The 22,843-nt window shown below is 40.7% G+C and overlaps 1 protein-coding gene across 5 annotated transcripts in view; it reads left to right on the forward strand.

The window, feature by feature from the left end:
* ATP8A2 (ATPase phospholipid transporting 8A2) overlaps window positions 1-22,843 on the forward strand; it is a 318,786-nt gene that overhangs the window by 20,269 nt on the left and 275,674 nt on the right. Inside the window, exons 2-3 of one of the 5 annotated variants that reach the window (XM_032678118.1) lie at window positions 1,905-2,058; window positions 12,494-12,638. In XM_032678118.1, the coding sequence (XP_032534009.1) occupies window positions 1,989-2,058; window positions 12,494-12,638 (215 nt within the window). In that variant the 5' untranslated portion in view covers window positions 1,905-1,988. Of the gene's footprint in view, window positions 1-1,904; window positions 2,059-11,759; window positions 11,778-11,942; window positions 12,049-12,217; window positions 12,326-12,493; window positions 12,639-22,843 lie in introns of those variants that run through there. The other 4 variants (XM_032678121.1, XM_032678119.1, XM_032678120.1 and 1 more) reach the window with 4 other exon arrangements.

Consider the following 22,843-nt stretch of genomic DNA (forward strand, 5'->3'; position numbering starts at 1 on the left):
AAAGAATGAAGAGATATTTGCTTTATTGCAAGTTATTAATTGGGTGAAATTTGTTTTTTTTTTTTAACAACTTGCAGGATTCTGAGCTCTGCTTGTGGCTGTGTGCATTGTGCTGGTTTCCAGTGCTGTGCTGCATTTCTCTTTGCCTGTCCCACTGACTGTGCTTAGGGAAGGTGCCTTGCTGGCCACCACCTGGTAGATACACAGTCAAGTAGTCACTTTGTGTGGAATGAAGGTGCTACAGCTGTTCAGCACACAGTGAAGTGATCATGTATTTGAGGGTGTGGGCAGAGAAGTGGCTGGAAATCTGAACTCTAAGTGTTAAGCAGCTTAAACTTCTCTACAGAGTAGTCTTCTTTGAGGAGCACAAATCTCTTACTCCCCGCAGAAGGAAAAGCTCTCTACCATTTTTTAGTAAGGAAGTTAAAGTACAACTGTATGCAGAGGAAAAGCGGATACAATACTATCTACTCATGGATTCATCTGTGTAGGGAATAGATAATGTTCTCAAACATTGTTCTCAGATGTTTTCCTCATGCATTATGCAACATGCTTCCCTAATGAAAGCAGGATAAGAGCACCTAAAATTTTGAGCTACCTTCCTCTCCTGAGGAAAAAGCACTTACTTGTAGCTAGCAGTGTCTTCCATGGTTTCCTGTCATTATGTTGCTCATAATTATTTGATATCCCTTACGTGATTATCTCTTGCCAGCCTTACTGGGGCCAGTTGTCAGGTCATGTCTGATTTTCTGCTCCATGCAGCTTTGTGTTCATGAAAGAGATGGGCTTGATATACCTCTCATAGGTGGAGTCTGGCTTTGCACAGGCATGAACAGAACTAAACCCCCAAGCTGATGATGTAATGCTAGTGTGCTGGTAGCTTCAGAAAGACTGAACTGGCCAAGGTGCAGTTGGTACTTAACAGCCAGTGGTGGTTCCTGTCTTCTTTCCTTGCTAATGTGGTCTGGCTTTCTCAGAGTACACAGTTGTCCTAGCATAACTCTACTCCCTTGCTAAAAATAGCAGATGCACCACTCAAGTAGCCCTGTGGCCACAGGGAACTATTCTACAGATCTAATACTTTGCTGGCATGGTTGCTTCTGATACAGTCCAAAAAGCCAAATCCTTACCTCCTCCTATGAGTGTCTTCTGAGGTTTTAAGTTTTCTATTCCCTATCCAAAAAGCGAGCAAATAATTTGGAGTGGGGCAGAGACAGACTGCCAGGGAGGAAGGACCCTGGAAAACGGTTCTTAGTGCTTGATATTGAGATATGTGGCCCACAAATAAGATTACTAGTCATGGTTATCCAAGGTGCATCTGACATAAGTACATGTGACTCTAAAGAGAGACACATTCTCATGGGGTTACTACAGGTGAAAAGCAAATGAAAACTACTATTTCCTTTCTTAAAGGAGAGGATTTTTTATTAGCTGAAGTGATAGCTGAAATAGTTTTTAACCTTTTCATTTGACAGCCAAAATACTTTGCTATTAACCTTGCTCACAGGCAAGGGAAAGTAAATTAAAAATAATCCTTAGAGACCCATTCATCTCTGCAGGTATAATGACCTGTAACCTCACAGATACCATCTCTGGTAGGAACAGAACTTGAGTTCTACTGTATCTTTGTAGTAGGATTTCACTTGAGAAATTGTGCTTTGAAATCTAGTGGGGGAGGGTGTGTGTGTCAAAAGTTGAGGAACTGGGCAGATCATTGTTTCAAGTGCTGAAATACTATGCTGAATTTCTCTTTTTTTTTTTTTTTTGGTTGAAACATATTAAAATGTTTCAGTGAAAGCCACAGCTGTCTCTTTGTTCATGGGTATACACAGACACCTACTGCACACTTGCCTTCTGTGAATCCAATGCAGAGCAATTTGAAAGTGCAAACATATATTTCACAGATTACCATGGGGATCACTTTAATCAGCTTTGAGACCTGCTAATGCTGTAGAGATCTTTGAAGGACTACTGCTGTTTTCATCTCCATGCAGCCAGTGCAAGAAGGAGCGAACATCATGTCTTTGTGCCATCGCTGGAAGAGATGCTTCTCTCTAGGTAACTGTACAATGGGCAGCTGCTTTTGTTGCTCATTACACTGAACTGGGGGTGGACAGAATTAAGAACAACAGCGTTGGGAACACTTTAGAGCAGAAGGTCACTATGTATTCAGTAAATCTTTCTAATCTAGTGTTGGCTACAAGCCAGTGTTACAGGCCTCTGGGCTTTCAGCAGAAGACAACAGATAGCTTTAAATAATAAGCATATAAATGGAAAAACATTTATTTTTCTTGTTTAAATTGGTCTCTTAGAAATCAAGTTCAGCTGTGCTTGCAGCTGATATGCTTAAAGCTGTTGGTAAATTGTTGCAGAGCAGATGCATTACAGAAAGGAAAAAAGCACTTGGGTGTCAGAATGCTAATAGAATTATGATGTGCCAAGGATATTTTTAGCTTCAACCAATATTAATACAGGGAAACAGGCCTCAAAGGTGGGAGGAGAGAAGGCTGTAACTGCTTTCTTGTGAGGATTAGCTGTGACTGTCAGTTGTGCTAAGGAGATTTCTGATGGCTGTTTTTGAAATATTTCACTAATCACGTAACAGATACATGTACCTGATAGTTATGTATATGGCCCAAAATGGGATTACTAGTCATGGTTATCCAAGGTGTATCTGGCAAAAGGACTAGAATTTCAGGATCTTCCTTGAGCAGTGGGATTACTGACAGGAGAGATGCTTATTTTCGTTTGAAGTGTAAGAGTCCAATTTAGCTGTAGCTTCTGCCACCTTATGTTCACTTTTTAAAAACTATTTTAACAATCAAATCTAATGCATTGAAGGAACTGCAATTAATGAGACTGGAAGAAGGGAGTAGAATTACTGTTTTACATTGTTAAATGCAATGGTTTCAGTGTTTTACATTTTTTTCCTTTGTATAGAAAGATTTTTTTTTTGAGCTGAAAATTCAAAATAAACTTAAAGACACAGTTGCTTTTATTTCAGAGGCTGAAAGTGTGTGCAGAATGAACATGATGTGTTTTTACATGTTTGCCCAATTCATCTGCATTTGCCCTGTTGCCTTGTCCATAAAAATGCTTCTAAGTTATGTTAAATGAGTAGTGCTAAATCCAGTACCCTCCACACTGTCTCAAATGCTGAAGACTTGTTCAGTGTTTTCTAATGTGTGCATGTGTTTTGAACTCAATTAACAGCTGGTAGGCCATGCTAATCCAGGAATTAAAAAAAAAAAAAAATTTGTGAAAAGAGCAGTGAAATGTTGACATGTGACATTACCTGCGGGTGAGCAGAAACGTTGTTCTCCAGAGTCTTAAAAGCATGTAACCCCAAACATAGAACACAGAAGCAGTGCCTGGTATATTGACTTCTCGCTGAACCAATGCCTCCATTACCTCCTTCAAAGCTGCCTTAGTGCTGCTTCTTGTGGGGCTTGTTCAAGACATATGCTGTTTGTCGGAAAAAAAATTGATGACACATTTCTTTTAGCATGCTTTGGTGTTGTTATAGCATTTGCTAAGTTGTTGGAAACCTGGAGCATATGGAACTCATAGGTAGCTTTCAGAGTTAAATCTGAGTTTGAGAAGTCTGAACAGCTTTGGGAAAACCTATTGCACATGAAGTGTTGGGATTTAAACTTGGGGGTTTCAGTGGCAGCTTGGGAGGTTCCTCGAGCTTACTGGAGCTGCAGTACTTCTTGCCTATTTAAAATTCTGTTGAATTTTGGTGTTGAACAGTAGCTGCTGAAGCTGAGTATTCAACTTTGTGTCAGGCTATTAGATCTAACTCATATGCTGCCTGAAATTTATTTTTTCAGGCCTCAGATGTATCATTGGTTCTTATAAATCAGACATATGTTGTGGATACCAAAAAAAACCTGCTTGAAGTCCAGGTTATGGTGACAAACTCCTAGCAAATACACAAGTGAGTTTGGAGAACAAAAGGAAAGAGCAGAATAGGAGTGAACCTTCTAGCAACACCATTTTTGTTCAATGCAATATGGGAACTTAAAACTAACAACAAGCCACTTGTTTTAACTGGTGTCAATTATTAGTGCCCCTAATGTTTTTGTAAACTTAGTCTGGAAGCTGGAGCACGGGAAGAAGGAATTATCTTTTTCACTTACTAGTGATACAGGTTCAACCTCGGAATTTAGCTGACAGCTGTGGCTATGAAGCTTGAGGCAGAATAAGAATAGATCATGTGCAGTGTTATTAGCTCAGCATTATCAGCAGAAGCTGCTTGTTTTTGACATTAAGTGAGAAGGTACAAAATTACTTAGGAGATGGAGAAGAGCTATTTTAGGCCAAGTGCTGTTCCTCTTGTGGTCTCACCAAGGCTGCATGTGGGGATTATTAGAGGGAATAGAAACATCAGACCTTTATTTTGTCATTCCAAGATGCAAAAGAAATGGACGAAGGAGACCTTAACACATACCACAGAAAGCCCACTTTCCCCTACCTGAGTATTCTGCCAGCTCATTTTTGCTTTGAACAGTGTGACTGTCTGCTGTTCATATAGAGGGAAGTGAATTTTATTGGATGGACCTGCTTCTTATCCCTTGCCTCACTAAGAGTTCTGTTCTGTCTCTTGAAATACGCAATATTTTGTATGACAGTGCCTCTGAATCTTCTCTATATACAGTTTCTGCTAAAGTGTAAACCCCTGAGGCTGCTGCTGTTTAGTTCTCTGAAGTGTCTCTAGCATTCTGCTAGAAATGTTTTGTTTGTGACAACATTTAGCTGCTTCATTCAGATGAACTTGGGCGTATGGATCAACATCCAGGCTCCAGCTGTCTCTGGCATGCAATTCCATTTTCAATTGGAGACTGCTCCTCAAAACAAGCAGTGTTTTGTGCCTTGAATTTCTTAGAGTTAAGAACATTCTAGTTAGTAATTTAAGATTATTCAGAAAGACCATTTTCAGTGTTGTCAAACTTAGTTTAAATCTGAGATAAACAGAGCATGCACAAAGCATGTACTATGCCTTTTTAGGCTTAACATTAACATTAACAGGGCCAAGCAAATGTTCTGATTTCTTTAGTCTCAACAGTTGCTTTTGTATCAGCTAAGGCTACAAGAAGTTTGTCATAAATGTATGCAGTTCTAGTTAAGCGAGAGCTACTGATGCTGTGGGTCTGTTAACACAATTGATCAATCAGCTATGACCTACTGATTCACCTATACTGTGAGTATCTCTGTATTATAACACTGCAGTTCTTCTGTAGTTACATGATATCGGTGAATTGGTCTTCCTTGGACTGACAAGTACATCCAAGCTTTTCTTTTGGCTTAGCTGAGTTCTGTTTTTATAGTAGCAGTCTTTGCGGTGATCCCTGAAGTGCACTGTTAGGTGTTTGCACTGTAGGATATTTAACACTTGTATGTTCCTGAAGACTGGATTAATGCTTCTCTTAAGGACTGACACTTGTAAGCTGCAATGTAGCAATCCAGGCTTCAAAGTAAGCAAGCCCAAATTAGAAGCCACTCACCTGTCTTGTGTTGTTGACTAACTAAATGAAATTATCCCCCAAATTGGTCTCAGAGTAGGCTGACAAGTGATCTCTTTCTAATGTGACAGCTTCTTTTACAGAGAGAAGCTTGATAGAAGCTCTTTCTGTGTGGCAGCTTCTCTCGGTCGTAACTTACTCTTGCAGGTAACTACACTTGAGTTTTAAGAAACTTGTGAAATCCTTGAGCATTATCACATTTGCTAACTTTTCTGCCCATCAATACCCTTCTTAGTCTTGTTAATTTTGATAATATACACACATTGCATAGCTATAAAGAGAAAAAGAGCTAAGTTACAGACCTGTGTCTGTTTAATTTTCTCTGCAATTTCTGTGTTAACTTGATGGATGACAACTTCCTCCTTGCATCCTGGAATCCAGAAAATAAGGTTTGTTTGTCCAGTTGTCTCCTGTTGTGCTTCTGAAGATTCATTTACTCTAATATCCTTTTGGGGCTACTGTCTTCAACTGAGACATCTTCATCCGACTCTTGCTTTGTTTATTGGTCTATATCTAGCACAGAAAATAATTCTGTGAAAGTAAACTTACAAAACTGATTTCCTTCTGTGCTTTTATAAAAGATCTGCTATAAAGGTATGGATGACTTTCCGTGTTCTGATTTGAACAGGGAAGTTATCTGAGAGATTTAAGATTCCCTGTCCCAAGTTTGATTTGTAGTAGGACTGTCCATAGCAATCTTGAGTTGCTTTAGCTGAACACAAGTTTTTTTTACTATAGCTTTAGCTGTTGACAGACACAAATTGAGGTTAACTTTTAAGAATAAATTCTAGTGTGAAGAACTCCAACCATATTGTTTTGCTCACTTAGTATCCTCATAGTTTTTCTGGAATATGCAACTGCTTAAAAAAACCCAAACAAAACCAAACCCCTGAAAACCCAAACCAGCACTTACAGGCATTTGGAGAATGAACCCATGAGTTACAGAGTCAGAACTGAGTTCACTTCCACCTTTTCTGTTTTATATTGTCTCTAGTCTGTAAGAAAAACAGTACCTTCCCTGGGACTGTACATAATACTGCTTATGTGTCTTCCTGCAGAGGGGCTTGGTCTGGCTGAGTAGTCACTTAGATATCTGCAATAGTATTTCACATACTAACTGTACTGATTTGTTGTCCACTTTATTAATGTTGCATGGTGGCAAGCATTTCAACCTCTTAGTGTACGAGCCCCATTGTAGGGTTCCTACTGCCTTGAATGACAGATATGAAGGGATAGCTTTTGCATCCAGCATCACAAACATTTCTTGATGATACTCTGAAGGTTGGGTACATGTGTTCTCATATATTGTGTATGTTACAGCTAACAACTGCCTTCTGTCACTAGAATTTGTCATGGCCTCCTTGTTATCCTAGACTGAAGCCCTGAATGTTAGTATTCAAGTCTAAAAGACTTTAACTGCTTATGCTTAGCACTCATGTTAGCAGAACTGACACCATTATGTTTTTAGGTAACTCTTTACCATCTAAGCTGATTAGACACTACTAGATGAGAAACTCAGTATTAGTGAAGTCCCAGCTGAAAATATAAAGTACTTTGCTCCTTTCTCCCAGTCAACTTTTCCATTACTGTGCAAATCTTACACTTGTTACTATCATGTATAAAAGATTGTTTTAGTAAACAGAAGTTCTGGTTGGCCTCAAACCACAAGGAACTGTCTTGGGAAAGCTGAGGAAAGTTTTATAACTGCCTATTAAAACTGACAAGATTGTTCATATTTTCATGATCAAAGTTAATTGGATACCAAACTTCTTAACTGTACCTGCTGAAAGCTTTAAGTTCCTGAAAGATATGTTTTAATAACATCCATGGTGCTTTTACAGAGAAATGAGAGATGTCTTGCAACTGTGGTATTAACTTCCAGGCTGTTGCTATTATGAACCCTGGTTATTTGCATGTAGGTGATCTAAAGACATCTTACTTTGCAGGACTTATCTATGATGAAGGAAGCATATTTAAAAGTACTTTTGATAATAGAAGAGTTAGAAAATAAAAGCTCCACTGTGACTTCTTCCAGAACTTCCTTTCTTCAGACATGAGTATGTCAGAATGTTTGCCTACAATTTTACACTATGGAACACTGTAGAAGTTTTCTAAATTCCTAAAAATTAAAGCCATAGCATTGTCAGGTTTTTTCACATGAACTGGTTGTAACTTAAGGTTTAGATATTCCAGTCCTAGTGGGAACAAAGCTTTCCCAGAGGACTTGGTGGCCAAGTTCATGTCCTGCATCTTCTGTTGAGAGCATGCTGTGCTCTATCTCTTTGAACTCCTACCTTATGCACTTTTAGATTAACTTTCAAGTGCATTTCTGTTGAACAGTGAAGGCAGATAATGAAACAGTGTAAGAAAGAATGGTTTCAGGTAAAACCAGCTCACTTAGCCAAGCTTCAAAGTCACTGTTCATGTATTAACTTGTTGACAATTCTCAACTGCAGAACTCCTCATTCGGTGTCCTCTTTGATATTCAGTTTGTGACAGGAATCCTGTGAAAAAAATGTTATCCCAAGAAAGTAATGGTGTTACCAAAGCTAGGTGGCTTGTTAAGAACTAACTTTGTATTTCAGTGCAGAGAAAACTTGTCTACCACTTCCCTAAATATGGCTCTTACCTTCTCAGATGTTCACTTTGCTAACTCTTTTTTTGAGGCTTAACCAATAAGAAAAATGCCATGTGTTCAGTAAATGACAGAGTTTGGAGGCTTGTGGTGAGGCTCTCTCACTCTGAGGAAAGCGGTCTTTCTTATGTCTATTTATTCAAAACTTACTACAGTTGGAGGCATAGAGGACTCTCTACTTTGCAATTCTAAGCTTATACAATCACAAGTCTGAGTTCTCACAGTGAGAAAGGACTGCTGGAGGCTGACACCAACTCTGCTCTAGTGGGGGCAGCTTCTTTAGCTCAGTGTCCTTTCTTGTACTAGATCCTACTCCTGCAAAGAGTGCGCGGAATCAGTATGATGATTCCTGGGTATAAACACTCTTAATCTTGCTTTAGGTTCTAAATGACACGAAGAAGCCTGTTTGGTGAACTTCTCATGTACAAACCTGCTGTCTCTCATAGCTTGTGGTTCTGCTGTCGTGGTGAGGGGCTTAATTGCTCTATTATCGCTCTTTCTTAAAAATGGAACCTGTGTTAGAGCAATTAAGCACATCACCAAGCTAGAAGTAGTAACTAGCTGGCTAATCTTCTTAAGAGAAAAGTGATAATTTCAGCATGAGTTCTCTTGTGACTTCTGACAGTTGGCAAGCATCCCAAGGAACTCATCTTTAAAAACAGTACAGAATTCACAACACTTTACTTATTAATCATACAGAAGGTATGATTATTACTGAGCAGACATTGAGGAGACAGATACACATGGAAACTGTCATCTTTGCAGGCCTGGTAAGAGCATTAAGCCATAATTCATTGCTTTTCAAGTGATAATAAATGCCATGTGAATTTGTCAGGGCATCAAGTCTGATTTCCCTTATGATGAGAGAAAGCTATAAAATCTCCTTATTTTTGTCAAGCTTTAATCCTATCTTTTTTTAGAAAATAAATTTGTTAAATAGTGTGAACTAAGAGCCTTGAAGAAATGAATGGGCTTTATAAAAGGGAGTTTATAACTCAGGTCTCACTCACTGAACTTTTAAAGTGCAGTGTGACACAGTATTACCTGCACTAAGTGTCTTATGCCTCAGAATTGAAGCAAAGTGTATTGGACAATGCTGAATCTCTGCAAGGATCTAAGTAGTTGAGTTACCATCACTGAAGATGTTTAAAAAACATGTAAAAGTGGTGCTTCAGGACAGTTTACTGGTGGACTTTTCAGTGCTGGGTTTATGGTTGGACTTGATGATCCTAAAGGTCTTTTCCAACCTAAACAATTCTATGATACAGACTTAATATCGATGTAGTTAAACATCCAAAATTTGATGTAGCTAAGCATGTGAAATGAAGAGGCTGTAAGGGACAATGGTCTACTATTAATATTACTACTAATTAAAGCATGAATAGTTTTATACAAGATAAACTGCATAGCAGAGTTGCAAATCCATGGGTAAATAACAGAAAATATGCAGGTCTTGTGGGAGAGACACCTTTCCAGAGTGGAAAGTTGGTGTGCCCTAAAATGAAGTCAATGAGTCTAATTCCTGGGGATTAGGGAAGTAAACACTACTATGAATAAAAACTGCTGAGACTTCAGTTTTAAGTTCTACCACTGTAGAAGGTGGTCAAGTCTGCTTTATTTATCCATAGCTTTTCTGAAACAAGGAACAGAGGTGAAGTTGCTTTTGCATGGCTGAAGTGATTGTCTGCATGTGGTCAGGTGTCCTTGAAGGGGATGCTTTCTGAAGGTGGTGTAACCCCTGGGACTGCTGCCCACCAGAACCCCCTAGAAGCTCAGAGCTCCTTAACTTTTGTAAGTGCAGGGAAAGGAAAGCATCTGTAGCCAGTAGTAAAGGTCGCTGTCTGCAGGCTTTTTGGTGTGATCTGCTTAGTAAACAGGGGAGGGAGGTGAAAGGCATTCCTGATGGGCAGGATTACTGGATAATCTTCCAAAATGAGCGTTATTCCACTTAGAGTTGAAGCAGCTGGCTTGAGCCACTTTGAGAAACGAAAACCTTTTTGCAGCTGTTTCTACACACTCACAAGTCTGCTTTGAAAATATTTCAGTGCATTCAAAGAGTAAGGCAAATTTTCCTTGCGGTACCTGTCTTGGAGAAAGTAGCCAAGAGCATAGTGTGTTAAGTAAACCTAAATAACTCTGAACTTTATCAGCTGTATTGACTCAGTTAATCCTTAAAGTTCTGGGACCGCTTCATAATACTTTGTGGAGAGGAGAACTAGTCATCAGGATAACTTCAAGCATCAGAGGGATATATGAAAAACAAAACAAATAAGGTCTTTGGAAAAAACCAGCAATTTTTACAGCATGTTTTTCTGGAATAATTGTGCTTCTGTTTTGGAGCCTGACTAGAAAAACAGATGAAAGCTTCCTTGCACTTAATGCTCTTAAGAGTGTTGTTTGATCTCCTTTGCAGTTACACAACATGGAATCAATGGGAAAGGACAACAAGTATCCAGTAGTGCTCTTAGTTCTGGGGTTTTTTGAAGGGGAGAATACTCAGCAAGGTTGAACTGTTGTGGCAAGCTTCTTTAGGCTGAATAACCTAATATAGTATCATAATGGCATTGCCTTGCATAGTGTATAGTCTTCATATTTCACTTTCTCAATTTATGTCCTTTTTCACAATATAAAAATGATCCGGTTGGCATATTTTTGCTCTCTGAATTAGTTTCAACTGAAATGAGTTATCAATTAATTAGCCTCGTACTTACAAGTCAGCTTAATGTCTCCAAAGTATGAATTCAGTGTGCAACGCTTGCCTTTGGCAAGTTGAAAGCACATCAGTGTGTTAATTACATTACCTTTATTGGCCGGCTACTAGCACCGCAAAGTTTGTGTGCTTGACTGTATCCTACTATGAATGGGTAACGTTGCCCTCCAGTGGCTGACAGCTAGAGGAGATATAGAGCATGTTTGCACTAGCAATAAAGAATCAATCACTGAGAAAGTCTGGGATGAGTGTTAGCTTAGAACTATGTTGTGCTTAAATGGGACAAGTTTTCACACAGTACTAGTACTTAAACGCTTAATATATTAAGGCTGCGTAGGATGGAAGGTTTTCTCTCAAGCTTTAGTTAAGGAGGACGTAATTTCAGGGGGCTCTCCTATTCATTGCAAGAGTCCTTTTTAGCCACTATCTGATCAGATCACCTTCTTTTGCAGTATGATTTTGAATTTATACAGAAATCAGAAATAGATTTGGCTTTACAGCAGTTGCTTCTAAATGTTAACCTTTGAATGAATTTTTCAAATAAGCCTAACATAACACCTCTAATAGATTATTACAAAACGAGTAGTCCTACTCTTCTCTAGAGCCACCTCTGCTAACTTGTAAATCTATGGCTTATTGAATAAACTGATGTTCTTATCTAATATATTTACAGCTCAAGTAAGTCAGACTATCTCCGTGGCTTAGAATGGAAGGGGAAAGCAATAAACCTGTCTTCACAACGTTGCTAATGTTTTGAGTCTTGACAGAGGAAATAGCTGGCTCCTTTCCCTCATGTTTTCCCATTCCTGTAATGCAAAGCTAAACAATGCTTATACAACTCAATTCACTCCAGAACAGCTGGAGATGAAAATAAGCTGAAGAAGCCTCAAGTCGAAGCTTTGAAACTGTAAGTGTAAAGCAATACAGTCTTTTTCTCATTTCAGTCTAAAACTGAGTCTTGTCTTTGAGTACGGACTCCCACGCCAGACCCGGCCGTGGCCACCCCGTACGGTGCGAGCAGAAGGCCGCTCGGTCCCGCCGCGGGGGCCTGGGCGAGGTCTGGCGGGGATGATGCGCCGCTCTCTGAGCGCGGTTCCGGGCTCGGCCGCCCGGGATGCGCTGCCCGCGGGCAGGCAGCGCCAAGGAGCGGAACGGACCGGGAGCCCCGCGGCGGTGCGGTGGGTGCTGGCCGCCCTCCTCCCCCGCTTCCCTTCGCCGGAGCCTACAAGGCTGGAAGGCGGGGGATACCGGCCGCGGGAACGCCACCCGCCGACTCCCGGCGGGAGAGGGGCTGGCACTGGCCCAGGCGGGCGCGGGGGCGGTGCTGCCGGGGCGGGGCGCGGCCCATCCCCGCGGGGCGGGGGGCGCGGGCCCCGGGCTGTCCCCGCCGCCAGCTCCCTGCGGTGGCCACGCGCCCCCTCCCTGCCCGGCCATTATTTACCAGCCGCCGCCGTGGTAAACACCGGGCAGGGCGCGCTCGCCGCCGCTCACCGCCCACCCGCGGCCCTTCCCCGCGGCGCCGTGCGGCCCCACCGGCCGCGGCCCCCGCCTCGAGAGCTGCCGGCCCGGCCCCGGTAGGTGCGGCTCCTCGCTGACCGCCTCCTCTCCGCGCTCTCCCCGCAGGACCGGTCTGTTCAACATCGGGCTATAAGAAGGCGGATGATGAGATGTCCGGAGCCACGTCCGCGGCGGATCTGGACGAGGCACCAGCCCGCACCATTTACTTGAACCAGCCCCAGCAGAGCAAGTTCCGCGACAACTGGGTCAGGTACGGAGCGGTCCCCGCTTCTCCCTTTCCAGGCGGCAACCCGCACACCCCGCAGCCGTGGGCAGGGAGGGCTCTGGTCCCTCTCCCTCTCCTCCCGACCCTGCCCACACCAGGTTTCGGCACAGTAAAATGTGTCTCTGCCGAAGCAGGCGGGTTTGTTTGGTGCGGGGGGCACCAGGGTCTTGCCACCGCACGAGGGAATCCAGCGGCAGCAAGGGAGTGAGGTGCTGGAGTTAACGGTAGTGAGAGTAGAGAGCTGATGGAGCTGCGTGGGTAAGATGCATGAAAAGATCTACAGTTAAGGAAAGCCATTGAATTTCGGAATAACAGGAACTGCTCAAGTATTCCTGTATGCAAGGGCTAAGCCGTGGAAATTTAGTGGAAGTTTTGGATAGAATCCACTGTGTAAACTCCATAAAGTGTTCTCTTAAAAAGTTGCATTCAGTTGAAAGAAAAGTAGACTAAGCTTAAAAAAAATAGTATAGAATAGCAAGAAAGAAAAGAAAAATATGTCTAAGAGGATGAGAATGTAGTTTCTGTAGTCAGTCTGGCCTCCCCATGCATAAGAGGCTGTGGTCCACTTGTGTTCTTTAACTGAAGACCAGAGGTAATTTTCTTTGGTGTTTGGAGTCTTTCATTGTAGGTGTGTGTGTTTAAGACTTATAGTTAATGCCATGGTACTGCAGCTTGGAAACACAAATAACATGCACTGAAACATGGAGTATGAAGATGTATAACATGAGCAAGTTGTGGTGGCTGTGCTCGCCACACTTGCCTGGGGTTAGCTGGGTTAGCTAGATGAACAGATGGCTCCTGCCATGAATAAGGAGGAGTGTTATTTATCATCTGTTTGTTAGTGCAGATGTTTGGGTTATTGTTCATAGGACAGTTTACACAATGAGTGCCTTTATGAAAAGAGAAATTTTATGTCCTGCTGAAGTGATGATTTCCATTAACTGTTCTATTGTGTGCATTATCAAGGATAATTCTAAGAATATTCTCTGGATGCTTGTGTTCTGACCAGCACAGCAACTTGTTTATACTTAGTTTTCTCATCAGCTTTGACTTGCTGTATAGTCTTCTGGGAAAGCCTGTGGTTTAGGAGCAGTTAAAATGATAGATTTTCTCAGTGTCTTCCTTATCCTGCATAGATAGCAATACTGGATGTTGAACGTTTTCTTTCACTGCTTTATTTTCACTTCACTAATTCAGAAATTACTTTGACCGTTTCTTGTGGATAGACTACTTGTGCTTTTCCTGACTTAGAGAGGGGAAAAGCAGGGAATAGAGGGTTGGCAGAATCTGTAGTTTAGGTTTTCCAGAAGGGATTCTGTTCTGATCTGGCTAAATCTTATGGAAAAGTAGCATGTGACTGCTACCAGGAACTTCTTCCTGACAGCGCTATTACCAGAGATCAGTTGTGCCTTACTTGCTGTCTGGAAGCCATCCCCTGATAGCTGTGCAAGCTTCTCAATACCTTTTTGCATCTTTGCTTCATGGCAGGCATTTTGAGTCATAAGGACTATTTGTGTGTGAGGGATAGGACAAAATACAGGTACTGTAATGGCAAAGTAGACATGTCTTCATTACCTGATTAGGAATCTTAGCTCCTTAGAGTCACTTGGAAATCAAGTCAATTTTATAATAATTTGCTGCTACTTAGTAGGAAAGCTTTGATCTCTGACTTCTGAAAGAGTGACAGGCATTGCTGTGCTCCTTCCATCCTCTGGATTAGCTTTCTTCCTCAGCCCGGTGGGACTGAAGGCAAAGGTGACTTGAGCTGGTAATATCTGAGTAAGGGGGCCTTGTGTGGAGTATGAATGGTTGTTTATTTACTCACCTAAGTATTCTGGAGTTGCTCTTGAGGAGCTGCAGTTCTGTATTGCCTTCAGACTTTCTTACTGTGTTCAGCTTCAGAAACTCATTCAGCACTGGATTTCTCTGGACTGTTGGATTTGCAGATGTATCGTCTCCATAGGAAGCATTAGTGTACCACAGAGCAAGGTGCTGTGTAAGCAGGTAAACACCTCTGTGTGAAGGCTTGTGGTAAATTAAAGTGAAGAAGAGGATAAAACAGCTTGTTTTAAATCATGTGAGTTATGACTGTCATATTTTTGGTAGTCATCTTGTATTCTCTGAATAACAGTGGGAATTTGTGAGCTTTCACAGAAAGTTTTCCAAATAAAGGGTAGTGTGAAATAGCTTGCTTAAAACAAAGCAAAATACAGAAAGCCATGGAGGTGCAGACTGTGAAGTAAGGTAGGTTAGTGATGTGGCTTTTTGTGTAAGATGTTTAGAACATCTTGAGCTTCTGAACTTTTGGGTAGAGACGCACTGCTAAAAGTGAATTCCAGTGTTTGTGGGAGTAAAAAGACAAAGTGATAAGTACCAATATGTTTTAATTTTGGACAAGAAATATGGATAATTCCCTAATACCACTTCTAAATAGTATATGGTGATATTGCAGAAATTAAGTGGATGGCAAGATGGCATTAACACTTCCAGAAGTCTCGAAGTGTGAGGATGTAGAAGGAAGAAGCCTTTTCTCTTACCCAGGTTTTCTGGCATAAATGAGATTATGAGGACTTGTAGAGAAATGACTAATTCTTTTTGTGTTCTTGGAACTTTGTCACGGTCTACTTCAAAACATAGTGCTGTGTGTTGTAGGCTGGATTTAGCTTGGCCACTGACATGCACATGTATATGGCTGTCAGTGTTCTTTATTATACTGCAGCAGCACTTCTCCCTTCTGTAGGAACACCTTTTCTGCCTGCATCAGAAGCTTTCAACCCTGCTGTGTTCAGTTTGGAAAAACTCTGTATATGTGTTACTCTTTAGACCTTTTAATAAAAAGTAACTTATGTTCTGTTTTCAGCTGAAGCATTTTAGAAGCTTTGAAATATGTAAAAAATTGAACAAATGTAATGGCTTGGTCCAGTGCAGCTGTGCTTGTGGTATTAAGTATGTTTGTTTTTATGAAAGGTAACTAGTACTTATTTTAACATGTTCAATTTACATAACTTACTTGTGTCCGTTTAATCAGAGCATTTCTGTACTTTAAGTTCAGTGAGAAATGAAACATTTATGTTGGGAAAATTCCCAGACATTCTGTACACAGCTCTGTGCCACTTACTGTGACACTTGTGTTCTGGAGCAATCCCTATGCTTACTGAAGCCCTACATCCTGGGAAGTGGCTGGACGTTGCCTGCTGATGGAAAGTAGGGAGTAAGTTTTTTGTTGTCCTTTGTTTCTTGCAATGACCTCTGCCTTTGCTTTATTAAACTGCCTTTATCTTGACACATGAGTTTTTTCATCTTATTTTTTCCACTTGGCCTGCTGAGGAGAGGAGTGATAGAATAGATCACGGAGCACCAAGTGTCAAGCCAAGGTCAACCCACCACAAGTTCAGAAACAAGCTTCCCTACTGCCTTGTAAAACCAGAGGAGTACAGGTGGGGTGTGATGATAGGGGCTTGAATGCTGTGTCAATACTTCTGAGATCCCCGAAGTAATGGCATGAATACTTTTCCGAATGTATATTTGGTGAAGATTGGATATTTTACTTAAAGTGAGAATGCTCTATAAATTTTGCTTTCGTGTAAATACAGTTCCTGGATGTTGTGTAGTAATACAGGAATCTACTCTGACGTCAGTGGCTTGTGCTGAATGTATAACAGTACTGAAACTTTATTCTAGTGCATGCAGTAAAAATCTGGTTAAGTGTTTTGAGCCCCTCACTTGTTGCGTATGTTAATACCGATGCAAAAGAAGTTGGACTTCTGGTTTATTGATCCAGGAAGAACAAGTGTGCTGAGATAACTTTAAGAACATTGGAAATCGTCTCTGAATTTTCTAAGTACATTGGAGTTGCTCTTGTAAATGTTGCTCTAGGTGATATTCTTCTACTCCAGGCCTGGTAGTGCATCCTGGTGCAAATCTGATTTGCATCTGAATCAGGACTCCAGCCTCAGTTTGTGACTTGAGTGAGAGGTTGAGGCAGGGCAACAGTCAGGAAGGGCAAAAATTGACTTGTTTTTAGTGGATCTTGAATCTAAAAGTCTTGTTTGAAAGCTTCTTACCTAAACAGAATTTGGTGGCTTGATCTGTTAGGGAGGTCCCAAAAATTGCATTCTGATATCCTCAAAATTCTCAGTTCAGAAACTTTCTTCCATACAGGCAAAAGTTAAATTTTGTTAAAACGGGTAATGATCAAAAAGCCTTTGATGTTTACTTTTAAATTTTATGGGATCTTAAGACTCCAGTAAACAGGTGAGAAAAAATTTCTTGTCTCATAAAGCAGAAGCACTTCCACTGGGGAATTTAGCGCTGAAGACTGTAGCAAGACTTCTAGTAGCATCACAAGTCCTGTATAGAACAGTCTTCTGTTTATGTGTAATCCCAGACTGTCCCATCCATGTCTGCAGAAAGCTTGCTTGTGACAAAACTGTAGACACAATCTATATTCTTCCTTTATTTCGTGTGTTGCATTAAATGAAGAAAAGTGCATTGCTTTATTGACTTCTGAATAGGTACTGTAGAAGCCACTTGTGATTCAGAGGCATTAATGCTTTTTGAATATGTGGGGAGGTTCTCACTGTGCTTAATGAGTCCCTGCTGCTGAAATACGAGCTGCTGGTATCACTAGCCAATTAGTATTGACCCTTGTAACCCGAGTAGCATTCACTATGATCTGTGGTTGAAAATGTGGATGCTAGTCCACATTTGTCTGCACTACCTGAATTTATTTGCACTTAGTGTGCACTTAGTATTTGTGTAGTGTGTTCATTTTGCACTAAAATGTACCTGTGCTCTTTAGGTAAAACTGCCCCCACTTGTATTTATTCTTGGTAGAGTTCAGGCCCTGGCTGTTTGTGTTACTGTGTTCGTATTACATTTGGAAATCTCTTCTGTTGTCATGTGAACAGACTGCTTACCTGACTGCAGAACAGCATTTTGAAATTCTTCAAAGAAGGGATGTATTATTGTATTCTGAATGGTACAAGTCTAGTCATGTGTTGAAATAATCCTCTAACTCTTTTCAGTTCTAGGTAGATACTGTTCTTAACTGAAAAAAAAATTATGTTACATACTCTTGTAAATAAGCAAAAACTTGTTTCCTGCAGTGCAGCTGTTGCTGATACTGCAATCTGTCACAATGAAAAAGTCTGGACTACAACTACAGAATAATTCTTTTAGCCATTAAAACTCACTAAAAGTAATTGGTATGGTATACCTGTTGTGTTTCTGAATTGTATCGATATATTTGAAGTTGCTGCATTTTTGGTCTTAGTGGGCTACATCTGTGGCCTGAACCCCTTGACAGTTAAATTGTTGAATTTTGAAATGTCTGGATGAAAAAAACCTCAGATGTGGGAGTTCTAGTGCCCTTCCACCTGCTGCACGCTGAGCTCTCTGTTCTCTTGAAATTGTTTTGGATTTTTTTGGCATGATAAAGTTCATAAATCAGCAGCAGCAACACAGCAGGGGATTTAAACTGAGTACCCTTCTTCCTCTTCTTAGATAAAGTCACCATTTAAGTGACTTTCAGACTCTGAAGCCAAAACTTAAATGGAGTCTGACTTCATACAAACAAAACTGTTTTCCCACATATTTGTTGACTAAATACTGACTAAATACTGACCCGTATTCAGTAGTGAGTTTTTTCTCCTGTGACTCTGCTTTTTTTACGTATTCCTCCACTGTTGGTGATCTCCGTCCAGAGAAACAGGTGAACAAGAAGAAACTAAATGTTTTTGGTGATTGTCTGTGAGGTTTGAATAAGGGTGGAGTCAAAGCAGGTGTGTTTCAGGACTTAGAGGTGGCAAGTATAATAAATCACACTTAGTCGAGTCTGTGCTACGGACTTCACTGACTACTAGTGGTCTGCACAGAAAGGTAGGAAAGCAAGACATTCTCTTAAGTGGACCTAAATAGAGCTTACGGACTGTAATAACTGCATTCCACTTAGTTTCTCTGGATTGTAAAGATAATCACATTTTTCTCAGGACTGACTAAATATTAATCTCTTCTACCAGCCCTCTGCTTGTCACTAAAATAAAAGCTGCTTAAGTTGTGGTGTTTAAAAAATGGCTTTAAAACCTGAAGTTAGCACTAGCTTTTAGTCAGCTAGCTACCTTATGTGACTTGTTTGATATTTTTTTCAGTCACCTTCACACATTGATGCTGTGTGTTTCAGTGAAGGCTATCTTCTGTTTGCATAGTAACTAAATGTGATACTGAACTGACTTTATTAGACAGTAGTATTTTGAGGTTAACTGTTCTGGTCAGCTCTATTTTTATTGAGTTCTATTTGCCAGCAGGGCTACTGAAAAGCAAGGGTGTATTTCTATAGTGATGACCTGAGAAGTATGCTGAAATAGTATCATGCCTTCAGAGCTTTTGGTACTGTTTCTAAACAGTCTTCCTTTAATGTATTTGTTACTGAAAAATAGCCAGGAATCTGGTCCCATTCCTGTAGGGATTTCATGACTAGAGAATAAATGGAAAGGCCTTTTCTATTTGCATGCCTTAGGAAAAGCCTCCAGGGTACAGGATTTGGAAGCAAAAGTGCTACTGCTTCTATTAAATGTGACCACGCAGTCATGGTTTCTAGGTTAAACTGAGTGTAAGCAGTTATGGTAGTGCCTGCTCTATATTAAAACTGCCATGAGCATTACTGTAGGAGGCTGTTCTAGTGGAAATAGTACTTACTTGGGTTACATGAATTACATTGGTTATTGTAGTCACAGTGCTGTGCTTTGCATTGTTACCTAGAAAGGTGTTGATAACACACCAGTATTTTGGCTACTGCTGAGCAGTGCTGGCATAGCCACCAGCATCATCTCTCAACATTCCTTGCTTTTCCCCCATCGAGGGCAAGATCCTGGGAGGGGACACAAGTAGGCCAGCTGACCCAAACTAATCAAAGGGATATTCCATACCGTATGATGTCAGCTCAGGTATAAAAGCTAAGGAAAGGAGGAGGAAGGGGGGGCATTCATTGCTTGCAGCGTCTGCCTCCCGAGAAGCTGCTATGCGTGCTGAAGCCCTGCTTCCCAGGAGGTGGTCAGACATTGCTGCTGATGGGAAGAATAGAATAAACCTTGTGATTTTCCTCTTTGCTTGTGCACATGCAAACTTTTGCTTTTGCTTTAGTAAACTGCCTTACCTTAACCCATGAGTGTTTTCCATCTTATTCTCTCTCCTCTGTCCAGCTGGGAAGGGGAGTGATAGAGCGGCTTAGTGGGCATTTGGTGTCCAGCCAACATAAACCCATCACAACAGTACATGAACTTATATAGATAAGATGTCTTAGCAATTATGGAGAAACTGTAGGGGAGTGCAGGGAAAGATGGAAACAAATCAGGCACTGTCCACTTGGTCTATGGACAGTGGTCATTCCAGAGCTGGATGACAGATACTCTAATGTGTACTCTAAAGAACTCTTGGTTCTTTGTCTTGCTCTGTCAAGCTTTAAGCAATATGTCTTGTAGTATTCAAGTAGTTGCACTTTCTACTGTGCTAGAGCAAGTTTTGCTCCTTTCACATTCCTCTGTTCTGACCTGAGCTCGGAGTCTGTCTGAAATTGTCTGGAGTACTGAAGCACCGCATACCCTTTTCTTTGCTGATAGAAGTGTACGGGCTATAAACAGAGCAGTGAAACCTGCTGGCTGGAGTCTTCCTCTGTAAGAACTATAGGCTTGAGGATTCATCTGACAAAACCCTTCAATTGAATTGGGGGCTGCATTGGTTCAGGCAGAAATTGCTGCCTGTTATAAAAACTGACACTGTTTTTTTAGGACCTTATTTCTAGTCAACCAGTAATCATTTCATAGGCATATCATAATTGCTTCTTATAAGCCTTCATGATATTTTCTTTGGGAAATTTGTAAACAGTTGATTTTTATGTCTCTTTAGCAAATTTCATTATGAAAATACAGCATCATCTGTATGGGCAAGGAGGTAGGTGACCTTTCATTGTCAGGCACATGTAAAGAGCTTTGATCATAGCACTTGGATTTAGAGCAGTCTCCTCAGTATTCTGCGTGGCAGCATTGTTTGTTGGTGAGATGTTCCTATGAACGGGCTTTCTCTGTACTCAGTGTAGTAACTGAATGTTGTTTTTTCTGTTAATATCACTTGAAATGTGTAAAGCTTGCTGCTATGCCTCCTGCAGCAATGGTGACTGCCTGGAGGTAGCTTGTGTCATACTGCTTCTGAGACGTGTAGCAGAACCTCAGATGGTGATGTCAGACTTTCTATTAATTATCATGTGCCTGGCAGGACCTTAGCATGCACACACCATTGCACTGAAGACAGTATTTGAGCTCTTAATTCTAGCAGATCATCTTGGATTTTCTGGGTGTTGGGTTGGTTTTTTTCTTCCTCCTCTGTTACAGGGCATCCGATCTTTTGTACGTGTTAATGGAAACAAAGCCTGTTTGGTGAGGGAAGAGTTCAAGTCTGTAACATGCACTTTAGTTACCCAGCCCCTTTGCTGTGGTTCAGATGTCTGTGCCAGGCTTTCTTAGTAAGTGTTTCTGCAAATTGTATTAAAATCACCATCACCAAGTGGTATTCATTCTTAAGCTCTGGAGAGTATTTCAAGTGTGTGAACTGTGGTATGAGTAGCTATGGGTGAATACTGCCTAGGAAAAGTTTGCTGTACTTATCACCCCTGGAAATGGAACCACATGTGTCTCAAGGAGGTTCTGTTTTCTTAATCATGATTATCCTGAAGGTGAAGTTCGTCTCAAGAGTTGTCATTCTAGAGGAAGGGTTGGAAGTGCTTTAGATGGCTGACTGTAAAAATACAGAGCTGTATTCAGCTGCACATTGCCAGCACGCATATGTGTCTCAAGGACATAACTGCTCTGCTTCAATTACTGACAAACTTTTCCTCTTCAGGGATTATTCAGTAAAGTAAAACTTGACTTTAGAAAATGTTTTTGAGACACAGGGAAAATGGCAACAGCGGAAGTGATTGTGCAAAAATGGCATATGAAAAAATGGAGGAAGTATGCTGGAAAACTACTACTGAGTTCTCAGTACACTTCTTACTGCTTTTCATTTGAGTGTTATTAAAATAACTAAGTAATACTTAAGTAATATGGTAGTAGGTTTAAGTATGTGAATGACACCAACTTTTTCCAAATTATATAGTGATTACTTTGAGAAAAATCTTTGCTGGCCTAAAAAGAGTGGGGCCAGACTCTTTCAGCTGTACTCGTGTGTATCCAAACTCATTTGTTTAACAGGATTTGGTACTGTTTCTCCTGACTTGCCCAGTGGTATAGCTTGAAGCTTGACTTACACAAATTAGGTTGCAGGTATAGAGGAGATGTCTCTTCTAATGTTTGCACACCTGTTTAAATGTTAAATTTGTTTGGTTAAGCAGGGTTTGCATAGTTAACAGCTGTTGCTTCAGGAAACACCAGTTTGTTGTTTGGTTTCCTCCATTGCTCCCTCACCCCTCCCTGCCACAGCCTGTTCTGTGAACTGCAGATCTGGTATTCTTGGATTTGGGTACCAGCCACTTTGAAGACAAGATGGCTCTGACTGGGGCTAACCTGTGCAGATATTTATCTTTAGTGACCAAAACTCTGGTATGAGTGAGCTGATTGATTTTTTTGGTTTTGTTGTTTTTTTTTTTTTTTTTTTTTTAGCTGTTCACCTGTAGATTTTATTTTTCCTGAGCTTTGATTATTCATACAAAGCTTTTTTATATTATTTTTAAGAATTGTATTTGTCCTTTTAAGTACTGTTCTTCAGAGCCAAATCAATTGAATGCTCCTGCCCAGCTTAGACTATTAGTTAGCTTTTGGTAGGAAGTTTGCTTTTTGAATAATACATACCTGCTTTTTATACATACACATGGTTACTGTATGGTAACAGTGGAATGTACCCATCTGTAATTACAGTTGTATATATTTTCTGTAGTCATCTATCGTGTTACTTAAGCAACAGAAAACATAGTGACTTTGGATGTACAAAACTTTAAAAAGAGCCTTACTGTGTTGGCACTAACACAACTGTTAGAGGAAGAATCGTGTTTGGACCAGCTAACTGTGAAGCTGGTAAGTGGTAGAATGTTCTTAATAAATGTTGTGGCTTGGTTGCAGTCAGAAAAATTTTTCCTTTAGTTTAGTCACAGCAATCTGATATCCAGAGGAATACTCTTCTGATATAATATCTGCCAATGCTTG

This window comes from Chiroxiphia lanceolata, chromosome 2, assembly GCF_009829145.1.
Source record: "Chiroxiphia lanceolata isolate bChiLan1 chromosome 2, bChiLan1.pri, whole genome shotgun sequence".
Lineage (NCBI taxonomy): Eukaryota > Metazoa > Chordata > Aves > Passeriformes > Pipridae > Chiroxiphia > Chiroxiphia lanceolata.